Source organism: Babylonia areolata, chromosome 28, assembly GCF_041734735.1.
Source record: "Babylonia areolata isolate BAREFJ2019XMU chromosome 28, ASM4173473v1, whole genome shotgun sequence".
Lineage (NCBI taxonomy): Eukaryota > Metazoa > Mollusca > Gastropoda > Neogastropoda > Buccinidae > Babylonia > Babylonia areolata.
This window is the reverse complement of record NC_134903.1, coordinates 27,908,099-27,931,570: the sequence shown is the minus strand read 5'-3', so window position 1 is coordinate 27,931,570 and position 23,472 is coordinate 27,908,099. Positions and strand designations below refer to the sequence as shown.

At 44.6% G+C, this 23,472-nt stretch overlaps 1 protein-coding gene across 1 annotated transcript in view; it reads right to left on the bottom strand.

The window, feature by feature from the left end:
• Window positions 1-13,363: 13,363 nt before the first annotated feature.
• Window positions 13,364-23,472, bottom strand: part of LOC143302038 (prolyl 4-hydroxylase subunit alpha-1-like) — a 43,116-nt gene continuing 33,007 nt past the window's right edge. Inside the window, exons 13-14 of the mRNA XM_076616526.1 lie at window positions 21,968-22,064; window positions 13,364-14,960 (exon numbers count right to left, since the gene is read on the bottom strand). Of these exons, the coding sequence (XP_076472641.1) occupies window positions 14,830-14,960; window positions 21,968-22,064 (228 nt within the window). The 3' untranslated portion in view covers window positions 13,364-14,829. The remainder of the gene's footprint in view (window positions 14,961-21,967; window positions 22,065-23,472) is intronic.

Genomic DNA, 23,472 nt, shown 5'->3' with positions numbered 1-23,472 from the left:
GTGCTGGCTGTTCCTTGGCCTGGTGGTGCTCGTGTCAGCAGGGGGCGTGGCTGTATCCGACCAGATCCACGGAACTCTGGTGGTGTTCGTGCTGCCTCTCAGCTCAGCACTGAACCCGCTGCTTTACATGTGGACTGTAGTCACGCAACATCGAGGGAACGCACGAGAAGAAAAACTGTTAGCAGTGTTAAAATCCAAACGTAATCTGTCTGTGATAAACAACCAACCAACCAAATAAGTGGTAAATGAGCCAGTACGTCAAAAAGCTACCCCATGTCACTGAATGTTAAACAACGCAAATGTTTTTGTCGACGCCTGTTGTACGTAATATACACTGATAGTTTTGACAGCAATGTGAGCAAATCCTAACTTACAGTACACGTATTACTGGTCATAACCAGCCCATCGCTCGGCTTATATCAGAGACTGACATAACCTTACAGTTGGGCCAACAGCAAAGCAAGGATTGGATGATCAATGGTTTCTCTACAGCAGTGGAAACATGTACAGCTCATTCTGTTTGTGAAGGACTATGACTGTCAAACCAGGAGGCAAGATTGCACTGGCTCTTAGTGCTGTAGCCTTGGGGTTAGTTTGCGTTGTTTTTTGTTTGTTTGTTTGTTTTTAGGGACCATCCCATTGCCAACGGTCCTAAAGCCCTCTTGTCGAGAGAGTGGGGATGTAACTTGGGCAAGACACTCTCCACTATGATCAAATTCTGGCCCAGATAGTTGGGACAGCAGTTGTCTCTTCTGTTGTTGTGATGGTGATAGTCGGACACGACTGACTATCATACTTGTCCTGAAGACTTTAAACTGTGAAGAAAGGTTCAGTGCATAGGTACACAACATTCTACTGTATTCTATTTTAGATGAAATGTTGTCATTTAACAAATAAAACAAAAAAACTCTGCGAAGAAAATTGCATCATTTCTTCTGACAGAGAAAGACAGGGAATTCGTGTTTAGATAAATACAACAGGTTTGATATGGAGGCTACACATTGATTCAACACGTATGCCTTGTGAAACAGCCGACGTTTATGTTGTGGTGGTTAATACTGATATGACTGGTCAACTGTTGGTTCAGTTGTGGTGCGCGTTCAAAAGAATCTGCACAAATGATGGTGGTTTGACGTGTACCTACTGCTGGACAAAATTCAATGAATGACGTTTGATTACAATGATTTCAGTGAAGATTATTTGTTGAAATTCATCTTCAGTTTGTCAAGAAGGCGGCACTACGTTTGGACGAATCAATTCACTCTACGCCACATGTGCTAGGCAGATACCTGACCAGCAGCGTAACCCAACGTGCTGAGTCAAGCACTGAATGCATGCATGTACATTCTGTGTACTTATCAGAGTGGAGATCAACAGAACTTTGCCAGAAGATAATACCTTTGTTGCCCTGAGTTCTTTTTCAGTGCGCCAAGTGCGTGCTGCAAACGGGGCATCGGGTTATCGTCTCATCCTAATGACTAGACGCTCAGTTTGATCTTCCAGTCAAACTTAGGAGAAAGGGCGAGAGCGGGATTCGAACCCAGACCCTCATGGACACTGTATTGACAGATGAGCGTCCTGGTCATTCTGCCACCTTCTTTCATTGAAAAAAAAAAGAAAGGAAACAGTTGATAACTTCACACCATACCTACTATCAAGACCAGCAACAACATCCATTATCCATTGTTACAATGGTTTGTTTTTTGTAGTTGTTTTTTTGTTTGTTTTTTTTTGGGGGGGGGGAGTTGTTTGTTTGCTTGTTGTTTGTTTTTGTTGTTTTGTTGTTGTTGTTTTTTGTTTGTTTTTTTTTGGGGGGGTGTTTGTTTGTCTTTAACAAAGTCAAACAGCACAAATAGTATATATATATGATGGTCAGTCGTGTCCGACTATGACCATCAGAACAGCAGGGGAAGCAACTGCTGTCCTGACTATTTAGGCTAGAATTTGATTATAGCGGAGAGTGTCTTGCCCAAGTTACATCCCCACTCTCTCGGCCAAGAGGGTTTTAGGACATTCGGCGTTGGGATGGTTCCCAAAGGCCAACTAGCCCACAAGGCTGCAGCACTAAGAGCCAGTGCAATTTTGCCTCCTAGTTTGAGAGTCATAGTCCTTCACAAAAGACTAAGCTGTAAATGATTTCCCATTGACTGGAGAAACCATTGATAATACAGCTCTCACTGTGCTGTTGGCCCAAATGTAAACTTATGTCAATCTGTGATATAACCCAAGTGTTGCACAAATAGTAGGGGGTAATTAAACACACCATTGAGGGGCACCAATGTTCACGATCATCTTTTCATGTATTTGGATTCCTAATCTGAACTGTCTAAGTAAAAATACAGGAAATCCAGTGGCATATATCACATGTCATATCATATGTGGAGTGATGGCCTAGAGGTAACGCGTCCGCCTAGGAAGCGAGAGAATCTGAGCACGCTGGTTCGAATCACGGTTCAGCCTCCGATATTTTCTCCCCCTCCACTAGACCTTGAGTGGTGGTCTGGACGTTAGTCATTCGGATGAGACGATAAACCGAGGTCCCATGTGCAGCATGCACTTAGCGCATGTACAAGAACCCACGGGCAACAAAAGGGTTGTTCCTGGCAAAATTCTGTAGAAAAATCCACTTCGACAGAAAAAAAACAAATAAAACTGCACGCAGGAAAAAATACAAAAAAACAAACAAACAAGCAAACTGGGTGGCACTGTAGTGCTCTCCCTGGGGAGAACAGCCCGAATGTCACACAGAGAAATCTGTTGTGATAAAAAGAAATACAAATACAAACAAATATACTAATGTCAACATTGGGTTTAATCAGCTTGGTTATCAATGCTGAAGGGAAGTCAACAGAAAACATAGCTACAGCATTTGTGAAGATGGGCTACACTTTCGAGAAGAAAAATATATGGAATGAGATATGCAAAGGAAGATTATCGCTAACAATATCTTTTGATTCTTCACGCCTCTTCGCCCACCAATTCCAAGTAGCTAATGAGTGATAATTATGTCAAGTAGCTAATGAGTGATAATTATGTCAAGTAGCTAATGAATGATAATTATGTCATGTAGCTAATGAATGATAATTATGTCAAGTAGCTAATGAGTGATAATTATGTCAAGTAGCTAATGAATGATAATTATGTCAAGTAGCTAATGAGTGATAATTATGTCAAGTAGCTAATGAATGATAATTATGTCAAGTAGCTAATGAATGATAATTATGTCATGTAGCTAATGAGTGATAATTATGTCAAGTAGCTAATGAATGATAATTATGTCAAGTAGCTAATGAGTGATAATTATGTTATGCCCCCGCCCGTTCGTTTCGTTTTTCTTTGTTTTTATCTTCTTTTTTTCTTTTTTGTCTTGTGGCATCAGAAGATGTATGTGAAAATTATGAAAATACAAACATCGTATAAGGTTTTGATATATTCAGATATAATCATGTTCATAAAATGGCTAACTTCCATGTCTCCAATCTATTGCAATTTCATGTTTTTATGGCACACAGAAATTGTAATAAGATGGGGACCTGGTGGTCATATAAAAATCCCACAAATGACAATATCGGGAAAACGTTTCTACATGTCATCATCTCAGAATTGTTTGGTTTGAGAAAAAGTCTTGGAGTGTCTACATACACGAGAACTTGAATGCTATTAAAATGCCACTTGGGATATATGAAAGCCCACCAAAATACCACTTGGGACAAGGGACAGCCCATCAAAATACCACAGGAACATGGGACAGCTCATCAAAATACCACAGGAACATGGGACAGCCCATCAAAATACCACAGGGACATGGGATCATAGCCCATCAAAATACCACATGGACATGGGGCAGCCCATTAAAATACCACTTGCGACATGGGGCAGCCCATTAAAATACCACAGGAACATGGGATCATAGCCCATCATAATACCACAGGGACATGGGACAGCCCATCAAAATACCACAGGGACATGGGACAGCCCATCAAAATACCACCAGACCCCAGATGGTTTTTATGCGGTAAGCTCATCTGAGATGGGTTTTTGATGGGCTGCCCATCACAGACATGGGATTGCCCACTGGGATCCCAGCAGAAACCCATGTTGGTCCAACTTGGAAACCCCGTTGCGAATCTTAGTGGGGCCCACATGGTTAGCCCACGTGGGGCCCATTTGGTTAACCATGTGTGACCTATTTAGTCTGCTGTCTGCAGCGAGAACGCCTGACACCTGCACCGAGGTGCTGAGCTCACGGGCAACAGGCCTCCCCAGGCATCAGGCAGTACACTCCATATTTGGAAATCCACGTGCTGTCATTGTTGCACTGGGATAAAAGTTGTTGATACCGAAGACGAAATTATGGATGACTGTAGCCACGTAAATACCCCTCACTTTTCACTGGGAACAACTAAAAAAACAACAACAACAAAAAACAAGAAAGCAAAAAAGCAACAACAAAAAATAAATAAATAAAACAAAATAAAATGAAATAAACCAACCAACCAACCAACCAAACAAAAATCAAAACAAAACAACAACAACAAAACAACAAGTGGTTGGGGATGGGGGTGGGGGTTCGTTTGTCAGCATGCATGCAACAGATTGGACATGTTTTTGTTGTTTTAGATAATCCCTATTTCTTTCTTTTCTTCTGACATTTTTTTTTTCAAACACATCATCGCGATTCTTTTCTTGACATTTTTGTTTTTAAAAACACTTAATCTCGTTTCCCTGTATTCATTCATGACACACTTCATTCCAGTTTATTTACGTATTCGTTATTATTTGGTCACTTTTTCATACATGATAATAATTCATTGCAAAATCATTCATTTGATTGACCACTCATTCACTCACCAGTCCCTTTATTCACTGTTACATCACTCAGCCACTCGCTGTATTCACTGTTACATCACTCAGCCACTCCCTGTATTCACTGTTACATCACTCAGCCACTCGCTGTATTCACTGTTACATCACTCAGTCATTCCCTGTATTCACTGTTACATCACTCAGTCACTCCCTGTATTCACTGTTACATCACTCAGCCACTCGCTGTATTCACTGTTACATCACTCAGCCACTCCCTGTATTCACTGTTACATCACTCAGCCACTCCCTGTATTCACTGTTACATCACTCAGCCACTCCCTGTATTAACTGTTACATCACTCAATCAAGTAAAGGACCATGGGAAGAAGAGGGGATGGCGGATGTGTGTGGCTTGAAAGACAGATTCAGTCTGGACACTTGTTTAGTCCCCTGGGGCCATGTGTGACCGTGCCTGAGTGACCAGTGTTCAGCTTCTATCCCCACACGAAAGACCATTGCAGGGAGTGTTCCGCGGCCATCTTGGATCTTGCTCATGCGCATCGCGAAAGGCGATTGACAAAGAGAAACACAGCGAGCATGTGCCGCCCTCCATTTCTTCAGCTGATGTCCTCAATTGCTACAACCAAACACTGTACAATGAAGTGCACAACAAGAAAAGCAAAACTTGAAGTAAACAGTCCATAAAAGAAGCCTGCTGTTTCGCTCTTGTACGTACTTTGGGAGAGCTTTCTTCTTCTTCTTCTGCGTTCACTCGTATGCACACAAGTGGGCTTTTACGTGTATGACCGTTTTTACCCCGCCATGTAGGCAGCCATACTCCGTTTTCGGGGGTGTGCATGTTGGGTATGTTCTTGTTTCCATAACCCACCGAACGCTGACATGGATTACAGGATCTTTAACGTGCGTATTTGATCTTCTGCTTGCATATACACATGAAGGGGGTTCAGGCACTAGCAGGTCTGCACATATGCTGACCTGGGAGATCGTAAAAATCTCCACCCTTTACCCACCAGGCGCCGTCACCGTGATTCGAACCCCGGACCCTCAGATTGACAGTCCAACGCTTTAACCACTCGGCTATTGTGCCAATCGGGAGAGCTTCGTGAGCACAGATCATGTGACGCTCCTCTGAAAGTCATGAAAGCACAGAAGCCCTTCAGCTTTTACAACCCTTCTCCCCACCGCGTTCCCAACCACCACCCCCCCTCCACCCCCCCTCCCTGTTTTTGAGCCCCCCACCCGCCACCCCTCCCGAGTCCCCCGCCCCCTCCCTTTCCGTATGATTCAACATGTGGTGCTGGTCTCTCTTCATTCAATTAAGAAAGCCAAAATGTAATACTTTACTCTTTTTTTTCTTTTTTTTAAACGACGCTTGAGAATAAAAAAATAAAAAGGAAATAAACAAAATAAACAAAATTGAGGACCAGCGAAAAAAAAGTGTTAAAGGATTAACTGATGATTTTAAAAGGTTCTTCATTGATATTTGACTTTGATTTTTAAAAGACAGACGTAAAAGAATTAAAAGAATTCATTTTTTATTTATTTCTCATTTGAACAAAAGAAGGTAAGATCTTTGGGGGCACTGATAAAAACACACTACTGCCGCATAACACTGAACACAAAAAAATAGGATGTGCAAATAAATAACTATATATATAAAGGAATGTGTGTGTGTGTGTGTGTGTGTGTGTGAGAGAGAGAGAGAGAGAGGTGGTCATCCTTGTTTTTGACCTTTGTACAGACGTTGTCTGCCTGGGGCAGCAAGTGGTGCAGGCAGAATGGGGTGGGGGTGGGGAGGTGGTGGTGGAGGGGGGGGGGGTTGCATAAGCACCAGTGCTTGAGGCGGGTAGAGCTAAGCGGACACCACAACAATCCCGTGACACACGTAACGCGGACAGGCTGGTGGATGAGTGCTCCACCGTGACTGGGTTTTACTTTTGATGGAGCGAGAGTGTGGGGGGGTGCTGTGTTCGTCTTTGTGAAAATAAAGTGCCAAGAAGTTATTACTGGTTTCCGGGGCGATGGTGGTGGGGGTGGGAGTGTAGCTGTGTTCATCCAAGTACTGCGTGGCGTACACGTCACAGATAGACCAGGGCACACAACTGTGCAGTGACTGGCTGTAGCTCAACAATAGGTCTTCCCCACCACACTGTAGACGTCTACGTCACAAAGACATACACGTGTATCTGTATCGTGATTGGCTGAAGCTTATATCCCGAGAGTCAAGCCGACTTCCAGGTCCGTGTATGCAGGTATTCTAGGCCTCACAATCGATGTGACATTCGAGCGAACAAGTTGGGTGAACTATCTGTGACTTTTCCTGTACAAGTGAAATTGAGAAATCTCTTCAAAAAACTATGGGCCAGGAGAAGCTGAGAGCAGAGGCCAAGACCAAAGCTGGATCCAGAGGCAAAGGCAACCATCTTCTTCAACTTTAAACCTCTCTCTCTTTCTCTCTCTGTCTTTGTCTATGTGTGTGTGTGTGTGTGTGTGTGTGTGTGTGTGTCTTTGTCTCTCTCTCTGTTTGTGACTTTTTCTTTGTCTTTTTTTTTCATGCTGTGCTTCAGCTTACTTTTTACTTAACTTTCATTATTTCCGTTTAAAAGGGAAAAAAAAACAAAAAAACCTCACATTTATTTTAAGCATGTCGCTTTTTTTTTTAATCCGACTGAACTTTTTTTAAGCTTTTTTTTTAATTTTCCTATTTTTATAACACATGGACAGAGAGAGAGAGAGAGAGAGAGAGTGGCAACTATCCTCATAGTTGTTGTCATAGAAATATTATGGGAATGTCCTCACAACTTGTGTGTAATTTTAAAAGATGTTTTAAAAAAAAAAACGTATCAAAAAAACAAACTATTTTGTTTTGCTTTTTGTGCGTGGTTTATTGTAACTTTACATGCATGTCTTATAAATCTTGTTAACGTTTAATGACAAAGATTGATTCTGATTTTGATTCACACACGCGTGCGCGCGCACACAAACGCGCGCGCACGTGCAGTTTGAGCAAATGTCCTCATATTTTTGTTGTTGCCGTTTTAGAAATATTATGGGAATATACTCACAATTTTCCAACCACCTTCGTTTTCGATTTCGGTCTTGTAGGAAATTAGAAGAAAGCACATGCGGGGTCGATACAGAAATGGAGATCAGGAAAAGTAATGGAATTTTGATCAAAATCAGGTAAAAGTCGTGGAGTTAAGAAATAAGCCCAAAGAAACCCCACACAAATGCCTGCGTTGATGGAAGAAAAAAAGTTTTAAATCTGGGACCTGCATCTCCTGTACCAATAAATAAATAATAATAAATAATATAGTGAAAAAGGGAAATCAAACTTCTGGTCTTCTTGTGAGAACTATAACTAATAAATCTCCCGAAATTATGATTCCATTGTTCAAAGCTCTGGTTAGACCCATTATTGAATATGGAAACTCAGTATGGTGCCCTTACCTTAAAAAGCACATAAATATGATTGAAGGAGTTCAACGCAGATTTACCAAGTGTATAACTAGTAATACTAATAGTACTCGTGATCTTAGTTACGAGGAGCGCCTGGCTCTTTTTAATATGCCTAGCCTTGAGTTTAGAAGATTAAGAGGTGATCTCATTGAAGTATATAAGATCATGCACAATATTTATGATCCTTGCACCACCTCTTCATTGTTTACTATGGCTAACTACGATAAAACTCGAGGGCATAATTTCAAAATAAACAAAACTAATTTCGTAACTAACCAGTTCCGCAAGTTCTTTACTAACCGTGTCATAAATTTGTGGAATAACCTTTCCTATGACACCATCAATGCACCAACGGTAAACGCCTTCAAAAATCACATTGACAAAAAGTTTAAGAACCATATATTTTCCACAGAGTTAAATCTTTACTGAGCTGTAGATAAATGTAGTATACACTATGCCAGATGAAAACAAGGGTTTGTTCACAACAAGTGATCCAAAAGCACATAAATGGACACTGATTATGAGGGCAAAAGGCTTTTAGCCTATAGCCAAACATTTCTGTGAATACCTTTCGGGTGAGTTGTGGTGTTAAGCAAGATATAACGTTTTCCCAACATGCCATTTCGTCAGAGAAGAATCTTATTTTGTGAGGAGAATACTTGATTTAAAGGCAGGAAATTTTCTGAAAATGACACGGAGGTGGTTTGGTAAAGTCACGGAATTTTGAACTTGTCAACCTCTGAGTCCCCGGTCACCGTGAGCTAAAGTATGACTTGGATCAATACGCCTGTATCAGCAGAAGTATTATATGTTATGTACTATCCCCCCACCCCCCAACAATATTCCTTGTGACCCCAGTACACTTGGTAATAGACATATTCTATTCTTCTATTCTAAGATCCATAAACCTGTATCAGCAGAAGAATTATGTGTAAGATCCATAAACCTGTACCAGCAGAAGTATTATATGTAAGATCAATAAACCACTATCAGCAAAATTTGTAAGATCAATAAACCGCTATCAGCAAAAGTATTATATGTAAGATCCATAAACTTGTACCAGCAGAAGTATTATATGTAAGATCAATAAACCGCTATCAGCAAAAGTATTATATGTAAGATCAATAAACCTGTACCAGCAGAAGTATTATATGTAAGATCCATAAACCGCTATCAGCAGAAGTAATATATGTAAGATCTGAAAGCCCGTCATCCCCACCCTCTCCACCTCCCACGTTTTCCATTTTGTCCTTGTTATTACTGTAGGAAATCAGCAGGAATCACACGCGAGTCACCAAGACGTGCCTCTTGTGCTTTTTGTGAACTGTGTTTGATCTTGAATTGCCTCTTGTGAGCTGAGTGTTTGATTTGTAATCCACTGAATGACGAAGTTTTACTTGTGACCTCAAATGCATTGATTTGTAATCCACTGAATGACAAAGTTTTACTTGTGACCTCAAATGCATTGATTTGTAATCCACTGAATGACGAAGTTTTACTTGTGACCTCAGATGCATTGATTTTTAATCCATTTCATGATTTAATTTTACTCGTGACCTCAAATGCACTGATTTTTTTATACATTGCATGATGTAATTTTACTTCTGACCTCATTTGCATGCCAAGTCAATGGAGCACTTTTTTTTTGGTATCATTTCTGTGTGCCATAGAATGGTGAAAGTAATTAAAAAGAAAAACTGAAAACACGTGTCCTTGTTTGGTGTCTGCACCATTGTTGCTTTTACCCAAGCAACACATCTTGGGTCTCACTGCAGTAAGAACCTTGAAAAACAAACACATCAATCCCACAGCACTCTGAAATACAAACAAGCAACAAAACGAGTCACTGCCTGGTAGCTGTAGGTAGGCTGCAATTGCCTCGTCAGATACGGACGAGTCCCTGTTGAGGAGGGTGTTGAAGTGCTCTGCCCAGCGGGCAAGGATGTCTTTCTTGTCTGTCAGGAGGGTGGTTTTGTCCGAGGCTCGGACAGGAGTTGATCCTGTGACTCTCGGCCCATGCACAGCTCGAAGACCATCATGGAAGGTCTTCATGTCGTGAGCATCAGCAGCAGACTGAAGCTCTTCGGACTTTCTCTCCCACCAGGTGTTCTTCATCTCACGCAGCCTCTTCTGTACGAGTTGCTTGGTTTGCAAGAACTGGTTCTTCTTCTTCTGGCAGTCTTTATCGGAAATGTGATCCTGATGCCATACATGCAGTGTGTTCAGGAGCTTGGAGATTCCAGAGTCGTTCTCGTCAAACCAGTCTTTGTGGGTCCTCTGTACAAAGCCGAGTGTCAGCTGCTGCTGTGTACACAGCATCTCTAAAGGTGCTCCATACCTCTTCTACATCAGTCGATGAAGGAATTTCTTGGAGAGCTGCTTGGATTTGCTGCTGCAGCACGTCCTTGGTGATAGGGAGGCGGTGGATGTTCAGCTTCCTAGGGGGTTTCTGCCTGACTGGTTGGAGTTTGCGTGCAAGTCTGATGTTCATCTTGCTGCGTACCAGGCAATGGTCCGACCAACAGACTGCTCCTCTCATGCAGCGTGTAATGAAAACATCACCCTGTCCCTCTGCCGGACAATCACATAGTCCAGCATGTGCCACTGCTTGGAGCAGGGGTGCATCCATGTGTTCTTGTACTTGTCCGCTTGTTGGAAGAGGGTGTTGGTGATGGTCAGTCCACGCTGCGCGCAGAGCGAGAGCAAAAGCAGTCCGTTGGAGTTGCACTTGCCAATGCCGTGCTGTCCTAGGACTTTTGGCCACGAGGAGAAGTCCACGCCGACGCGGGCAATGAAATCCCCAAGGATGATCAGCCTGTTCCTTTCTGTCTACCGCTGAAATGGTACGGCTGAGCTCCTCGTAGAAAGTTTCTTTGATGTCATCAGGGTTGGTCATCATCGGGGTATAGCAGCTGATGACTGTGGAGAAGCGATCCTCGGACAGCTTCAGACGCAGGGTCATCAGCCTATCGTTTATCCCACGTGGAAGGCTGTCAAGCTGTCGTGCAAGTTTGGTTTGTATGGCAAAGCCCACGCCTGAGGTTCTTGGGGTGCCATCTGGCTTCCCAATGCAGTAGAAGGTGTAGCCCCCTCCAACTTCCTCCAGCTGGGTTTCACTGGCAAACCTGGTTTCGCTCAGGGCTGCTATGTCCACCTGGTAGCGATCAAGCATTCTAGCAATGAGTGCTGTGCGCCTTTCTGGTCTGTCGTCTCTGTCTAAAAGGGTGCGAACATTCCAGGCACCCAGAGTCAGGGCATGACTCCAGGTTCTTTTCTTCTGTTGTTTTCGACCGCTAGTGTTGGATGTCCAAGTAGGTGCGGTTTCCTACCAGGTACTAGGTGAGGCAGGCTTTGTTTGGGGATCCTTTTATCTCCCCTTCCCCATGTGGAAGAGCAGTGCTGTCCCTAAAAAGGGCTGCTCTGACACTGTGGGAGGATACGGGCGCCACATCTGCCCCAGTCTACGGCGGACGACCATCACCCCACAGCCGCCTGCGTGCAGAGTCGTGACTAGGAATTGCCAGCAGCATCCTCTGCCTGTCCCCGTTACCACTTCTCCAGGGCTTGGAAAAGCTGGGTGTTGAAGGGCTAGCTCATCGTTCTGACCTTTTTTTTTTAGTGAGGAGGAGTTGTCCAGTCCCTTCCCCACTCTCTCGCCTACCGACGCTCACAGTCCGACAGGTGCAGATACTGCCACGTGTAGGACGGCCTCGGCAGGTGAAGTTTTTTTTCATTGGAGTTCCGTCTCCTAGAAGGACTTCCAGCCAAGGATAAGAGCTCCCCCTGCCCTTTGGTCATCCTCTTCCGCCTTCACAGCCGTTGGGAAAAGTTTCCTCCTCCGCCTGGTCCGTCGCTGGGAGACCACATGCGGCAGGTAGTACTGGTTTACATGGTACCAATAGCAAGGCCCTGACCTGAATATATATATATATGTATGTATGTATATATATATATCTTTCTGTCCGCCATTATCGACACATTCGGACTTCATTCAGCGTCGTAAGTAGTTGAAATGAGTGTCATTTCAAGCATGAAACACCGCTTAATTTATAGTTCCAATGTCATTAATGCAGTCATTCGGAAACGAATATCATGTTGCTTTTTACAGAATCCAAAACAGTTTGCAGAACAAATATATAAAAGACTACAGTGGCATGTTCCATACAAAAAAACAAATGTCATTTAGAACATGAGTTTATTTCCATAAACAAACATTAATACACATAAATGAATAAGAAAAAAGATAACCGAAGAAATAAATAAATAAATTCCTAAAAAGTAAAATAATCGAATGAACGAATAAATAAATAAATAGCATTCCGAATCACACAACAAATATTAGGGGGAAAGGTAGCCTTTACCATGGATGAAGCGCATTCTCCACCAATGTAATAAAAGAAGCAAATCAGCAGCAATATATAAAACATATCAGTGTACTATACGTTTATGAATAAGCAAACAAACAAGTGAATAAATGTAGTCTTCATACTACACACATGTCACGTGGCCCCTTTCAACATAAGGCGGAGATTTCTTTCATCAAAAATGGGAATACAAAAAAAAGAAACATGAATGAGAAAAAACATATATATATAAGAAACAATAAAATCATTTATATACATAATTTCCTCAGAACAATCATTCAAAAGTAACTCGCAAATGCTGCAAAAAAAAGAAGAAAAAAAAAGATAACCATCACCAATTGTGAAGTAATACATAAAACAATGCATCTTCATTACAAAATGAGCATGCCATAACAAATCATTAACACTCAACTGAAGGCAATAATTTGCAATAATAATGATTTCACCGTCAAAACGAAAGTGAACAAGAAAGAAACAAGAAAAAAACACAAATACAACCACCAACAAAAAAAGTAATAACCAAAACATTATTTTGGCAAAATATAAAACAACTAAGAAATAAAATGACAGTAATAACACCACCATTATTTAAAAATCGAAAGAATACAATCACCAAAACGTGAATACTGCAAACACCATTAAAGAAAATGAAAATGTAGTAAATTGATAAATAAATAAAAGAGCAGTAATAACACCACCATTATTTAAAAATCGAAAGAATACAATCACCAAAACGTGAATACTGCAAACACCATTTATAACATCCATGACTCTACACACAACCAAAACAACCAATGCTTCATGTTGAAAAGACTGTCATCTATTCCATGACAGTCCAATGGCCCCGAATCGTCCCACACGGTCTCGAAAAGTGCACAGCTCATCGTCTGGAAGTTTATAAAACACCATGAGGTGATTCTGGGCGACTGGCCTCACAGGCCAGTTGGGATGTCAGTGAATCCCCGAAGAAATACAGCATCGAAGGATAAAACGGATTCTCTGTTTCAACGCTGGTTGAATATTGCCTCAAAACACACAGGGCGATAAAAACACATCTTTCAAGAATTTAAGAAAGACGGCTTTGGTCCACCATGACAGGAGTTTGGGGGTTCTTTTAAACTGAATAATTCAGTAGCTGGGGCTACTACTTGCATTCAGAGTGAAAATGAATAACAAATGAAGTATCAACAAATAAGGGCAGGCAGCTGTGTGTGTGTGTGTGTGTGTGTGTGTGTGTGTGTGTGTGTGTGTTTAATATTCATACTCATGTTTAAATATTCATTCTCATGTTTGTGCATGCATATGCAGATTTGATGATGTTTCTAGCGTGAGTATTTTGGCTCTCACATTTTTTCTGTGTTTTTTTTGCGTCTTTATTTTCTTTATCCAGAGGGTCAGATGTAAACATGCATGTTATGTTCATTCCTTTAACCTCTTGAAATAAAATTTCGTTTGCTCGTTCATGTTCTCTCTCTCTCTCTCTCTCTCTCTGACAGTGCTGTCTGTCAGCAGTTTGTAGACAGGATACACAAAATTAATGTCTATATATTTTGGCTTTATTCTTCACCTTTTTTTTTAAACTGAGCAATCAATCACTGTGTGTACTCATTGCCTATATGCATCTGGTCATAACGCCATTTGTTCCGTCACAATATTCAACAAACCTGTGGTTAAAAAAAAAAGCAAAAAAAAAAAGCGTAAAACATTATTTGTTTCTGCAATCACAGATAGCTATGTACACAAAAGATCACAGATCCAGTTGATATATGCAAAAGATGTGGTAATGGGTAAAAATCTTAGTCATTCAAAATTTATTTGCTTTTTTTTTTTTTTTTGGTGACGCCATTAAAAATTTAGCCGGAAAGATTCGAGATCCATTAGTTTGCATGAAACAAAAGCGTGCAAGAACATACGCACATACGAACGCGAGTGAGTGTGCACACACACCCAACATCCCCCACACACATATGCACACATATATCTAAATGTACACACACACACACCCACACACACATGCACACACACACACCACCACCACCGCCACCATGGAGTGTTGCGGGAAGGGGGGGAGGGATGAGGGAGAGGGGGCAGGGACGTTGACAGCTCTTCCAGTCTTCAAGGCGTGTCGCTGTACTTCAGGCAAATTTTTTTTTTTTAATAAAAGCTGGTCTTGGTGACGTCATCCACTGACGTCACACAGCCGATGACGTGAGTACATGAGGGGCTCAATCTCCTCCTGCGTGGAGTTGGGGAAGGGCCCACATGGCCGTCTGAAGGTGTTGCCGTACGTCCAGATCCACTTGTTGGCGACTGGAACCAACCGGGAGGACGTCAATAATGATAATAATGATAATGATGATAAACAATGACAATGATAGTAATAATGATAGTGATACCACTGCTGCTACTGCTACTACTAATACTATTAATGAAAATAATAATAATGAGATTGATATTAAGATGATGATAATAATAATGATAATAATGATGATGATCATAACAACAACTATAACATAAACATTATCAATAATTGTAATAATAACAAGAAAAAGAAGAATGATTATGATGATAATGATGATCATGAGATTAATAATAATAATAATAATGATGATGATGACGATGATGCTGATGATGATGATGATAATGATAATAATGATGACGATGATGATGAGATCCAGGGATATGCTGACAGGCACGATATGAAGAGGTTCTATGATGCCTTAAAAGAAGTCTACGGCCCCACATCCTCAGGATCATCCCCCCTCCTCAGTGCAGATGGGAATACCTTGATCACCGAGAAGGAGAACATTCTCGAACGATGGGCTGAGCACTTCAACAGTGTCTTAAATCGCCCTTCCTCCATAAATGATGAAGCCATAGACCGTCTCCCACAAGTCCCCACCAACGAAGCACTGGACGATCCGCCAACACTTCTTGAGACCCAGAAAGCAATCCGTCTGCTATCCAGTGGCAAAGCACCTGGCTCAGACTCCATACCAGCAGAGGTCTACAAGGATGGAGGCACTGTGCTGACTGAGAAGCTTCATCAGCTGTACTCACTCATGTGGAAAGAAGAGACGATCCCCCAGGATTTCAAAGATGCATCTATCATTCACTTGTACAAGCGAAAGGGGAACCGGCAAGCCTGTGATAACCATCGGGGCATTTCCCTGCTCTCCATCGCAGGCAAGATACTTGCCAGGATCCTACTAAACCGCCTCACAGCACACCTTGACCAAGGTCATTTGCCTGAGAGCCAATGTGGATTCCGGAAAGAGCGCGGAACCACCGACATGGTGTTTGCTGCAAGGCAGCTGCAAGAGAAATGTCAGGAGCAAAATGCTGATCTGTTCTCCACCTATGTCGACCTCACTAAGGCCTTTGACACCGTGAGTAGAGAGGGACTGTGGAAGATCATGGCCAAGTACGGATGCCCTCGGAAATTTATTTCCTTGGTCAGCCAATTCCATGAAGGCATGCAGGCTCGAGTCCAGGACAATGGTGAAACATCTGCTCCTTTTCCTGTCACAAATGGTGTCAAGCAAGGCTGCGTCCTGGCTCCAACGCTGTTCAGCCTCATGTTCTCTGCAATGCTTACTGATGCCTTCAGAGATGGCGATGTTGGAATTGGCCTAAAGTACCGAACAGATGGCAAGCTGTTTAACCTCAGAAGGCTTCAAGCAAAAACGAAGGTCATGACAGACATCATCAGAGACTTTTTGTTTGCTGATGACTGTGCCCTCAACGCTGGATCTGAAGCTGACATGCAACTCAGCGTCAACAAGTTTGCCACTGCCAGCAGGAACTTCGGCCTTACCATCAGCACGAGGAAAACTGAAGTTCTCCATCAGCCAGCCCCAGGGAAACCCTACGTTGAGCCCAACATCACAGTCAACGGTCAGAGACTCAGTGCGGTGGAGCGGTTCACATACCTTGGCAGCACACTGTCACGAAATGCGACCATCGACGATGAAGTGAATGTCAGGATTGCAAGAGCAAGTGCAACTTTTGGTAGACTCAATGCAAATGTCTGGAACAGAAGAGGCATTAGTCTTGAGACCAAGCTAAAGGTCTACAGAGCAGTAGTTCTCCCCACACTACTGTACGACTGCGAAACTTGGACAGTGTACCAACGACATGCCAAGAAGCTGAACCACTTCCACACAACATGCCTCAGGAAGCTACTGAACATCAAGTGGCAAGACAGGACCCCAGACACAGAGGTGCTCGCAAAAGCCACCCTTCCCAGCATCTTCACCATCCTGATGCAGTCCCAGCTTCGCTGGGCTGGACACGTGGCGCGCATGCCAGACCATCGGCTGCCCAAAAGGCTCTTCTATGGCGAGCTGCAACAAGGGAAGAGATCACACGGAGGTCAGAAGAAGCGCTTCAGAGATACTCTGAAGGTCTCTCTGAAAGCGTTTGATATCAGCCCTGACTCCTGGGAGGAATCTGCAGTGGACCGTAACAAATGGCGCGCTGCTGTGCACAAAGGCGCCAAGTTGTGCGAGGCCAGCAGGACTGCTGCAGCTGTTCAGAAGAGGCAGGCCAGAAAGTCACGGGCAAACAAGCTCCCTGACAATGATATGCCTGTCTTTGTCTGCCCCAACTGTCAGCGAACATTTCGTGCGCAGATTGGACTATTCAGCCATCTGCGCACTCACAGATAGACTCATGAGCATCCTTCCCCCCACCCCACCACCACCCTCCCCCCATCCCCCATCTGGATGACAACGATGGTCATCATCGATCTCGATGGACACACCACCACCACCAATAATGATGATGATGACGATGATGCTGATGATGATGATGATAATGATAATAATGATGACGATGATGATGATGATGATGATGATGATGATATACTAATAATAATAATAACAATAATAATGATAATAATAATAATGTGCATTTATACTGCACCTCATCAAGTGATCTTTCTCCGAGCGCTTTACAACGCAACAGTTCCAATAAAAAGATACATCATCCATCAGAACAGGCAGCTTGGTCCAACTAAGTGAGCAAACCATACACAAGTATATGGCTTGGTTGTTTGGGGTGTCAGGGAGAGGCAGTACCTTTGACGGGAGGAACATATCTTGTTCTTCAGAGTAGTTCATCCGTTAACTGGTCCTCACCTGGCACTCTGCTCTCACCTGTGACTCCTTATAGTTTCACTATACTTCGCGTAATCAAATAATTTTGCTTCAAGCGCTTTGCAATTAGTCCAAATAATTTTGCTTTAAGCGCTTTACATTACAATATTTCCAAATTATATATTTAAAAAACCCAGATATAATCCATTAATCCCTGTAGCTGTATGCAACAACAGCGGCCATACCCCAGTGAACGGCTTCGACTGGCCGGTCAAACTCGGACGGGCACAACAGCCGAGTGGTTAAAGCGTTGGACTTTCTATCTGAGGTTCCCGGGTTCGAGTCTCGGTAACGGCGCCTGGTGGATAGAAGGTGGAGATTTTTCCCATCTCCCATGTTAACATATATGCAGACCTGCTAGTGCCTGAACCTCCTTCGTGTGCATACGTACGCAGAAGATCAAATACGCACGTTAAAGATTCTGTAATCCATGTCAGCGTTCGGTGGGTTATGGAAACAAGAACATAGAGAACATGCACACCCCCGAAAACGGAGTATGGCTGCTTACATAGCGGGGTAAATAAGCAAAACAGTCACGCACATAAAATGTTACATGTCTGTCTGAGCGTGTATGTGTGCATGCCTGAAATCTAATTGAATGGCACAGGAAACAAATGATGAGCACCCAATGGCAGCCGTCAGTCGGATCTACCCAGGTAGGCAGCCTGTTGTGCAAATGACTCCGTGTTTGTGAAGCGCTTAGAGCTTGGTCTCTGGCCGTGGATAGGCGATGTGTAAGTATCCATATCATCCATTCATTCCCCTGTCGAGAGACTGGGACTGTCTCCCCGTGGAACGGCTCTTCTACTTAAAACGACTTCACGCGCAGGTGTCTGAGTCATCTCGCTGCTGTAAGAAACAGACCTGGCGTCTGCCCTCCCCAGACAAACATGACGTGTCTGAGTCATCTCGCTGCTGTAAGAAACAGACCTGGCGTCTGCCCCTCCCCAGACAAACATGACGTGTCTGAGTCATCTCGCTGCTGTAAGAAACAGACGTAGCGTCTGCCCCTCCCCAGACAAACATGACGTGTCTGAGTCATCTCGCTGCTGTAAGAAACAGACCTGGCGTCTGCCCCTCCCCAGACAAACATGACGTGTCTGAGTCATCTCGCTGCTGTAAGAAACAGACCTGGCGTCTGCCCCTCCCCAGACAAACATGACGTGTCTGAGTCATCTCGCTGCTGTAAGAAACAGACATGGCGTCTGCCCCTCCCCAGACAAACATGACGTGTCTGAGTCATCTCGCTGCTGTAAGAAACAGACATGGCGTCTGCCCCTCCCCAGACAAACATGACGTGTCTGAGTCATCTCGCTGCTGTAAGAAACAGACGTAGCGTCTGCTCCTCCCCAGACAAACATGACGTGTCTGAGTCATCTCGCTGCTGTAAGAAACAGACGTAGCGTCTGCCCCTCCCCAGACAAACATGACGTGTCTGAGTCATCTCGCTGCTGTAAGAAACAGACCTGGCGTCTGCCCCTCCCCAGACAAACATGACGTGTCTGAGTCATCTCGCTGCTGTAAGAAACAGACCTGGCGTCTGCTCCTCCCCAGACAAACATGACGTGTCTGAGTCATCTCGCTGCTGTAAGAAACAGACCTGGCGTCTGCCCCTCCCCAGACAAACATGACGTGTCTGAGTCATCTCGCTGCTGTAAGAAACAGACCTGGCGTCTGCCCCTCCCCAGACAAACATGACGTGTCTGAGTCATCTCGCTGCTGTAAGAAACAGACGTAGCGTCTGCCCCTCCCCAGACAAACATGACGTGTCTGAGTCATCTCGCTGCTGTAAGAAACAGACCTGGCGTCTGCCCCTCCCCAGACAAACATGACGTGTCTGAGTCATCTCGCTGCTGTAAGAAACAGACCTGGCGTCTGCCCTCCCCAGACAAACATGACGTGTCTGAGTCATCTCGCTGCTGTAAGAAACAGACCTGGCGTCTGCCCCTCCCCAGACAAACATGACGTGTCTGAGTCATCTCGCTGCTGTAAGAAACAGACCTGGCGTCTGCCCCTCCCCAGACAAACATGACGTGTCTGAGTCATCTCGCTGCTGTAAGAAACAGACATGGCGTCTGCCCCTCCCCAGACAAACATGACGTGTCTGAGTCATCTCGCTGCTGTAAGAAACAGACCTGGCGTCTGCCCCTCCCCAGACAAACATGACGTGTCTGAGTCATCTCGCTGCTGTAAGAAACAGACCTGGCGTCTGCCCCTCCCCAGACAAACATGACGTGTCTGAGTCATCTCGCTGCTGTAAGAAACAGACCTGGCGTCTGCCCCTCCCCAGACAAACATGACGTGTCTGAGTCATCTCGCTGCTGTAAGAAACAGACCTGGCGTCTGCCCCTCCCCAGACAAACATGACGTGTCTGAGTCATCTCGCTGCTGTAAGAAACAGACCTGGCGTCTGCTCCTCCCCAGACAAACATGACGTGTCTGAGTCATCTCGCTGCTGTAAGAAACAGACCTGGCGTCTGCCCCTCCCCAGACAAACATGACGTGTCTGAGTCATCTCGCTGCTGTAAGAAACAGACCTGGCGTCTGCCCCTCCCCAGACAAACATGACGTGTCTGAGTCATCTCGCTGCTGTAAGAAACAGACCTGGCGTCTGCCCCTCCCCAGACAAACATGACGTGTCTGAGTCATCTCGCTGCTGTAAGAAACAGACCTGGCGTCTGCCCCTCCCCAGACAAACATGACGTGTCTGAGTCATCTCGCTGCTGTAAGAAACAGACCTGGCGTCTGCCCCTCCCCAGACAAACATGACGTGTCTGAGTCATCTCGCTGCTGTAAGAAACAGACCTGGCGTCTGCCCCTCCCCAGACAAACATGACGTGTCTGAGTCATCTCGCTGCTGTAAGAAACAGACCTGGCGTCTGCCCCTCCCCAGACAAACATGACGTGTCTGAGTCATCTCGCTGCTGTAAGAAACAGACCTGGCGTCTGCCCCTCCCCAGACAAACATGACGTGTCTGAGTCATCTCGCTGCTGTAAGAAACAGACCTGGCGTCTGCCCCTCCCCAGACAAACATGACGTGTCTGAGTCATCTCGCTGCTGTAAGAAACAGACCTGGCGTCTGCCCCTCCCCAGACAAACATGACGTGTCTGAGTCATCTCGCTGCTGTAAGAAACAGACGTGGCGTCTGCCCCTCCCCAGACAAACATGACGTGTCTGAGTCATCTCGCTGCTGTAAGAAACAGACGTGGCGTCTGCCCCTCCCCAGACAAACATGACGTGTCTGAGTCATCTCGCTGCTGTAAGAAACAGACCTGGCGTCTGCCCCTCCCCAGACAAACATGACGTGTCTGAGTCATCTCGCTGCTGTAAGAAACAGACCTGGCGTCTGCCCCTCCCCAGACAAACATGACGTGTCTGAGTCATCTCGCTGCTGTAAGAAACAGACCTGGCGTCTGCCCCTCCCCAGACAAACATGACGTGTCTGAGTCATCTCGCTGCTGTAAGAAACAGACGTGGCGTCTGCCCCTCCCCAGACAAACATGACGTGTCTGAGTCATCTCGCTGCTGTAAGAAACAGACGTGGCGTCTGCCCCTCCCCAGACAAACAGACTACCGTTGTAACTCCAGTGGTGGGCGCCTGTGTGCTTCCGGTCTTGGACTGCGGAGCCACTTGTGCTGTCATCGCTGAGAGCTCAGATTGCGTCATCTTTGGACTACGATGGACTACCAAGTACACACAAAGTGCTAATGTGTATGCGTGTGTGCCTTTGTTTGTGGAAATACACGTGTGTGTGTGTGTGTGTGTGTGTGTGTGTGTGTGTGTGTTGTGAGTGTGTGTGTGTGTGTGCGCACGCGCTTGTGTGTGCGCGTGTGGTGTATACGCTCTCGACTGCGCGTGCCAGCCTTCCCACGTGCGTATTTGCAGTAGTGCACGCGTGTGTATGCATACGTGGATATGCATGCGGATTCTGCTGAGATTTATTGAATTCATTAGACTTTGCAATGCTGCGCTGCATACTTTCATGCAGATGGGGGAACGCTGGCCCTTACTCTAACCTCGACTGATACAAACGTTATGTCAAACAGACTGTATTTCTTGCTTATGTTTTTTTTTCTGAAATAAATTCTCCATGCCCCCCCAAAAGAGGTGATAGTATACTGATTGTAAATGTGTACTTGCATCACGTGAACTCACTCCATTTATGGCCGATAAGAACGGGGCAGCCGGCATGGTGCGTGTCCAGGTCCTTCATCATCTTGGTGTCGTAGTTGTACCAGAACAAAGCCATACCCTGCAACATCGTCACGTCTCCAGTCAATCTAACCATGTACCAGAACAAAGCCATACCCTGCAACATCGTCACGTCTCCAGTCAATCTAACCATGTACCAGAACAAAGCCATACCCTGCGACATCGTCACGTCTCCAGTCAATCTAACCATGTACCAGAACAAAGCCATACCCTGCAACATCGTCACGTCTCCAGTCAATCTAACCATGTACCAGAACAAAGCCATACCCTGCAACATCGTCACGTCTCCAGTCAATCTAACCATGTACCAGAACAAAGCCATACCCTGCAACATCATCACGTCTCCAGTCAATCTAACCATGTACCAGAACAAAGCCATACCCTGCAACATCGTCACGTCTCCAGTCAATCTAACCATGTACCAGAACAAAGCCATACCCTGCAACATCGTCACGTCTCCAGTCAATCTGACCATGTACCAGAACAAAGCCATACCCTGCAACATCATCACGTCTCCAGTCAATCTAACCATGTACCAGAACAAAGCCATACCCTGCAACATCGTCACGTCTCCAGTCAATCTAACCATGTACCAGAACAAAGCCATACCCTGCAACATCGTCACGTCTCCAGTCAATCTAACCATGTACCAGAACAAAGCCATACCCTGCAACATCATCACGTCTCCAGTCAATCTAACCATGTACCAGAACAAAGCCATACTCTGTAACATCGTCACGTCTCCAGTCAATCTGACCATGTACCAGAACAAAGCCATACTCTGTAACATCGTCACGTCTCCAGTCAATCTAACCATGTACCAGAACAAAGCCATACTCTGTAACATCGTCACGTCTCCAGTCAATCTGACCATGTACCAGAACAAAGCCATACTCTGTAACATCGTCACGTCTCCAGTCAATCTAACCATGTACCAGAACAAAGCCATACCCTGCAACATCGTCACGTCTCCAGTCAATCTAACCATGTACCAGAACAAAGCCATACTCTGCAACATCGTCACGTCTCCAGTCAATCTAACCATGTACCAGAACAAAGCCATACCCTGCAACATCGTCACGTCTCCAGTCAATCTAACCATGTACCAGAACAAAGCCATAGCAACATCGTCACGTCTCCAGTCAATCTAACCATGTACCAGAACAAAGCCATAGCAACATCGTCACGTCTCCAGTCAATCTAACCATGTACCAGAACAAAGCCATAGCAACATCGTCACGTCTCCAGTCAATCTCACCATGTACCAGAACAAAGCCATACTCTGCAACATCGTCACGTCTCCAGTCAATCTCACCATGTACCAGAACAAAGCCATACCTGCAACATCGTCACGTCTCCAGTCAATCTCACCATGTACCAGAACAAAGCCATAGCAACATCATCACGTCTCCAGTCAATCTGACCATGTACCAGAACAAAGCCATAGC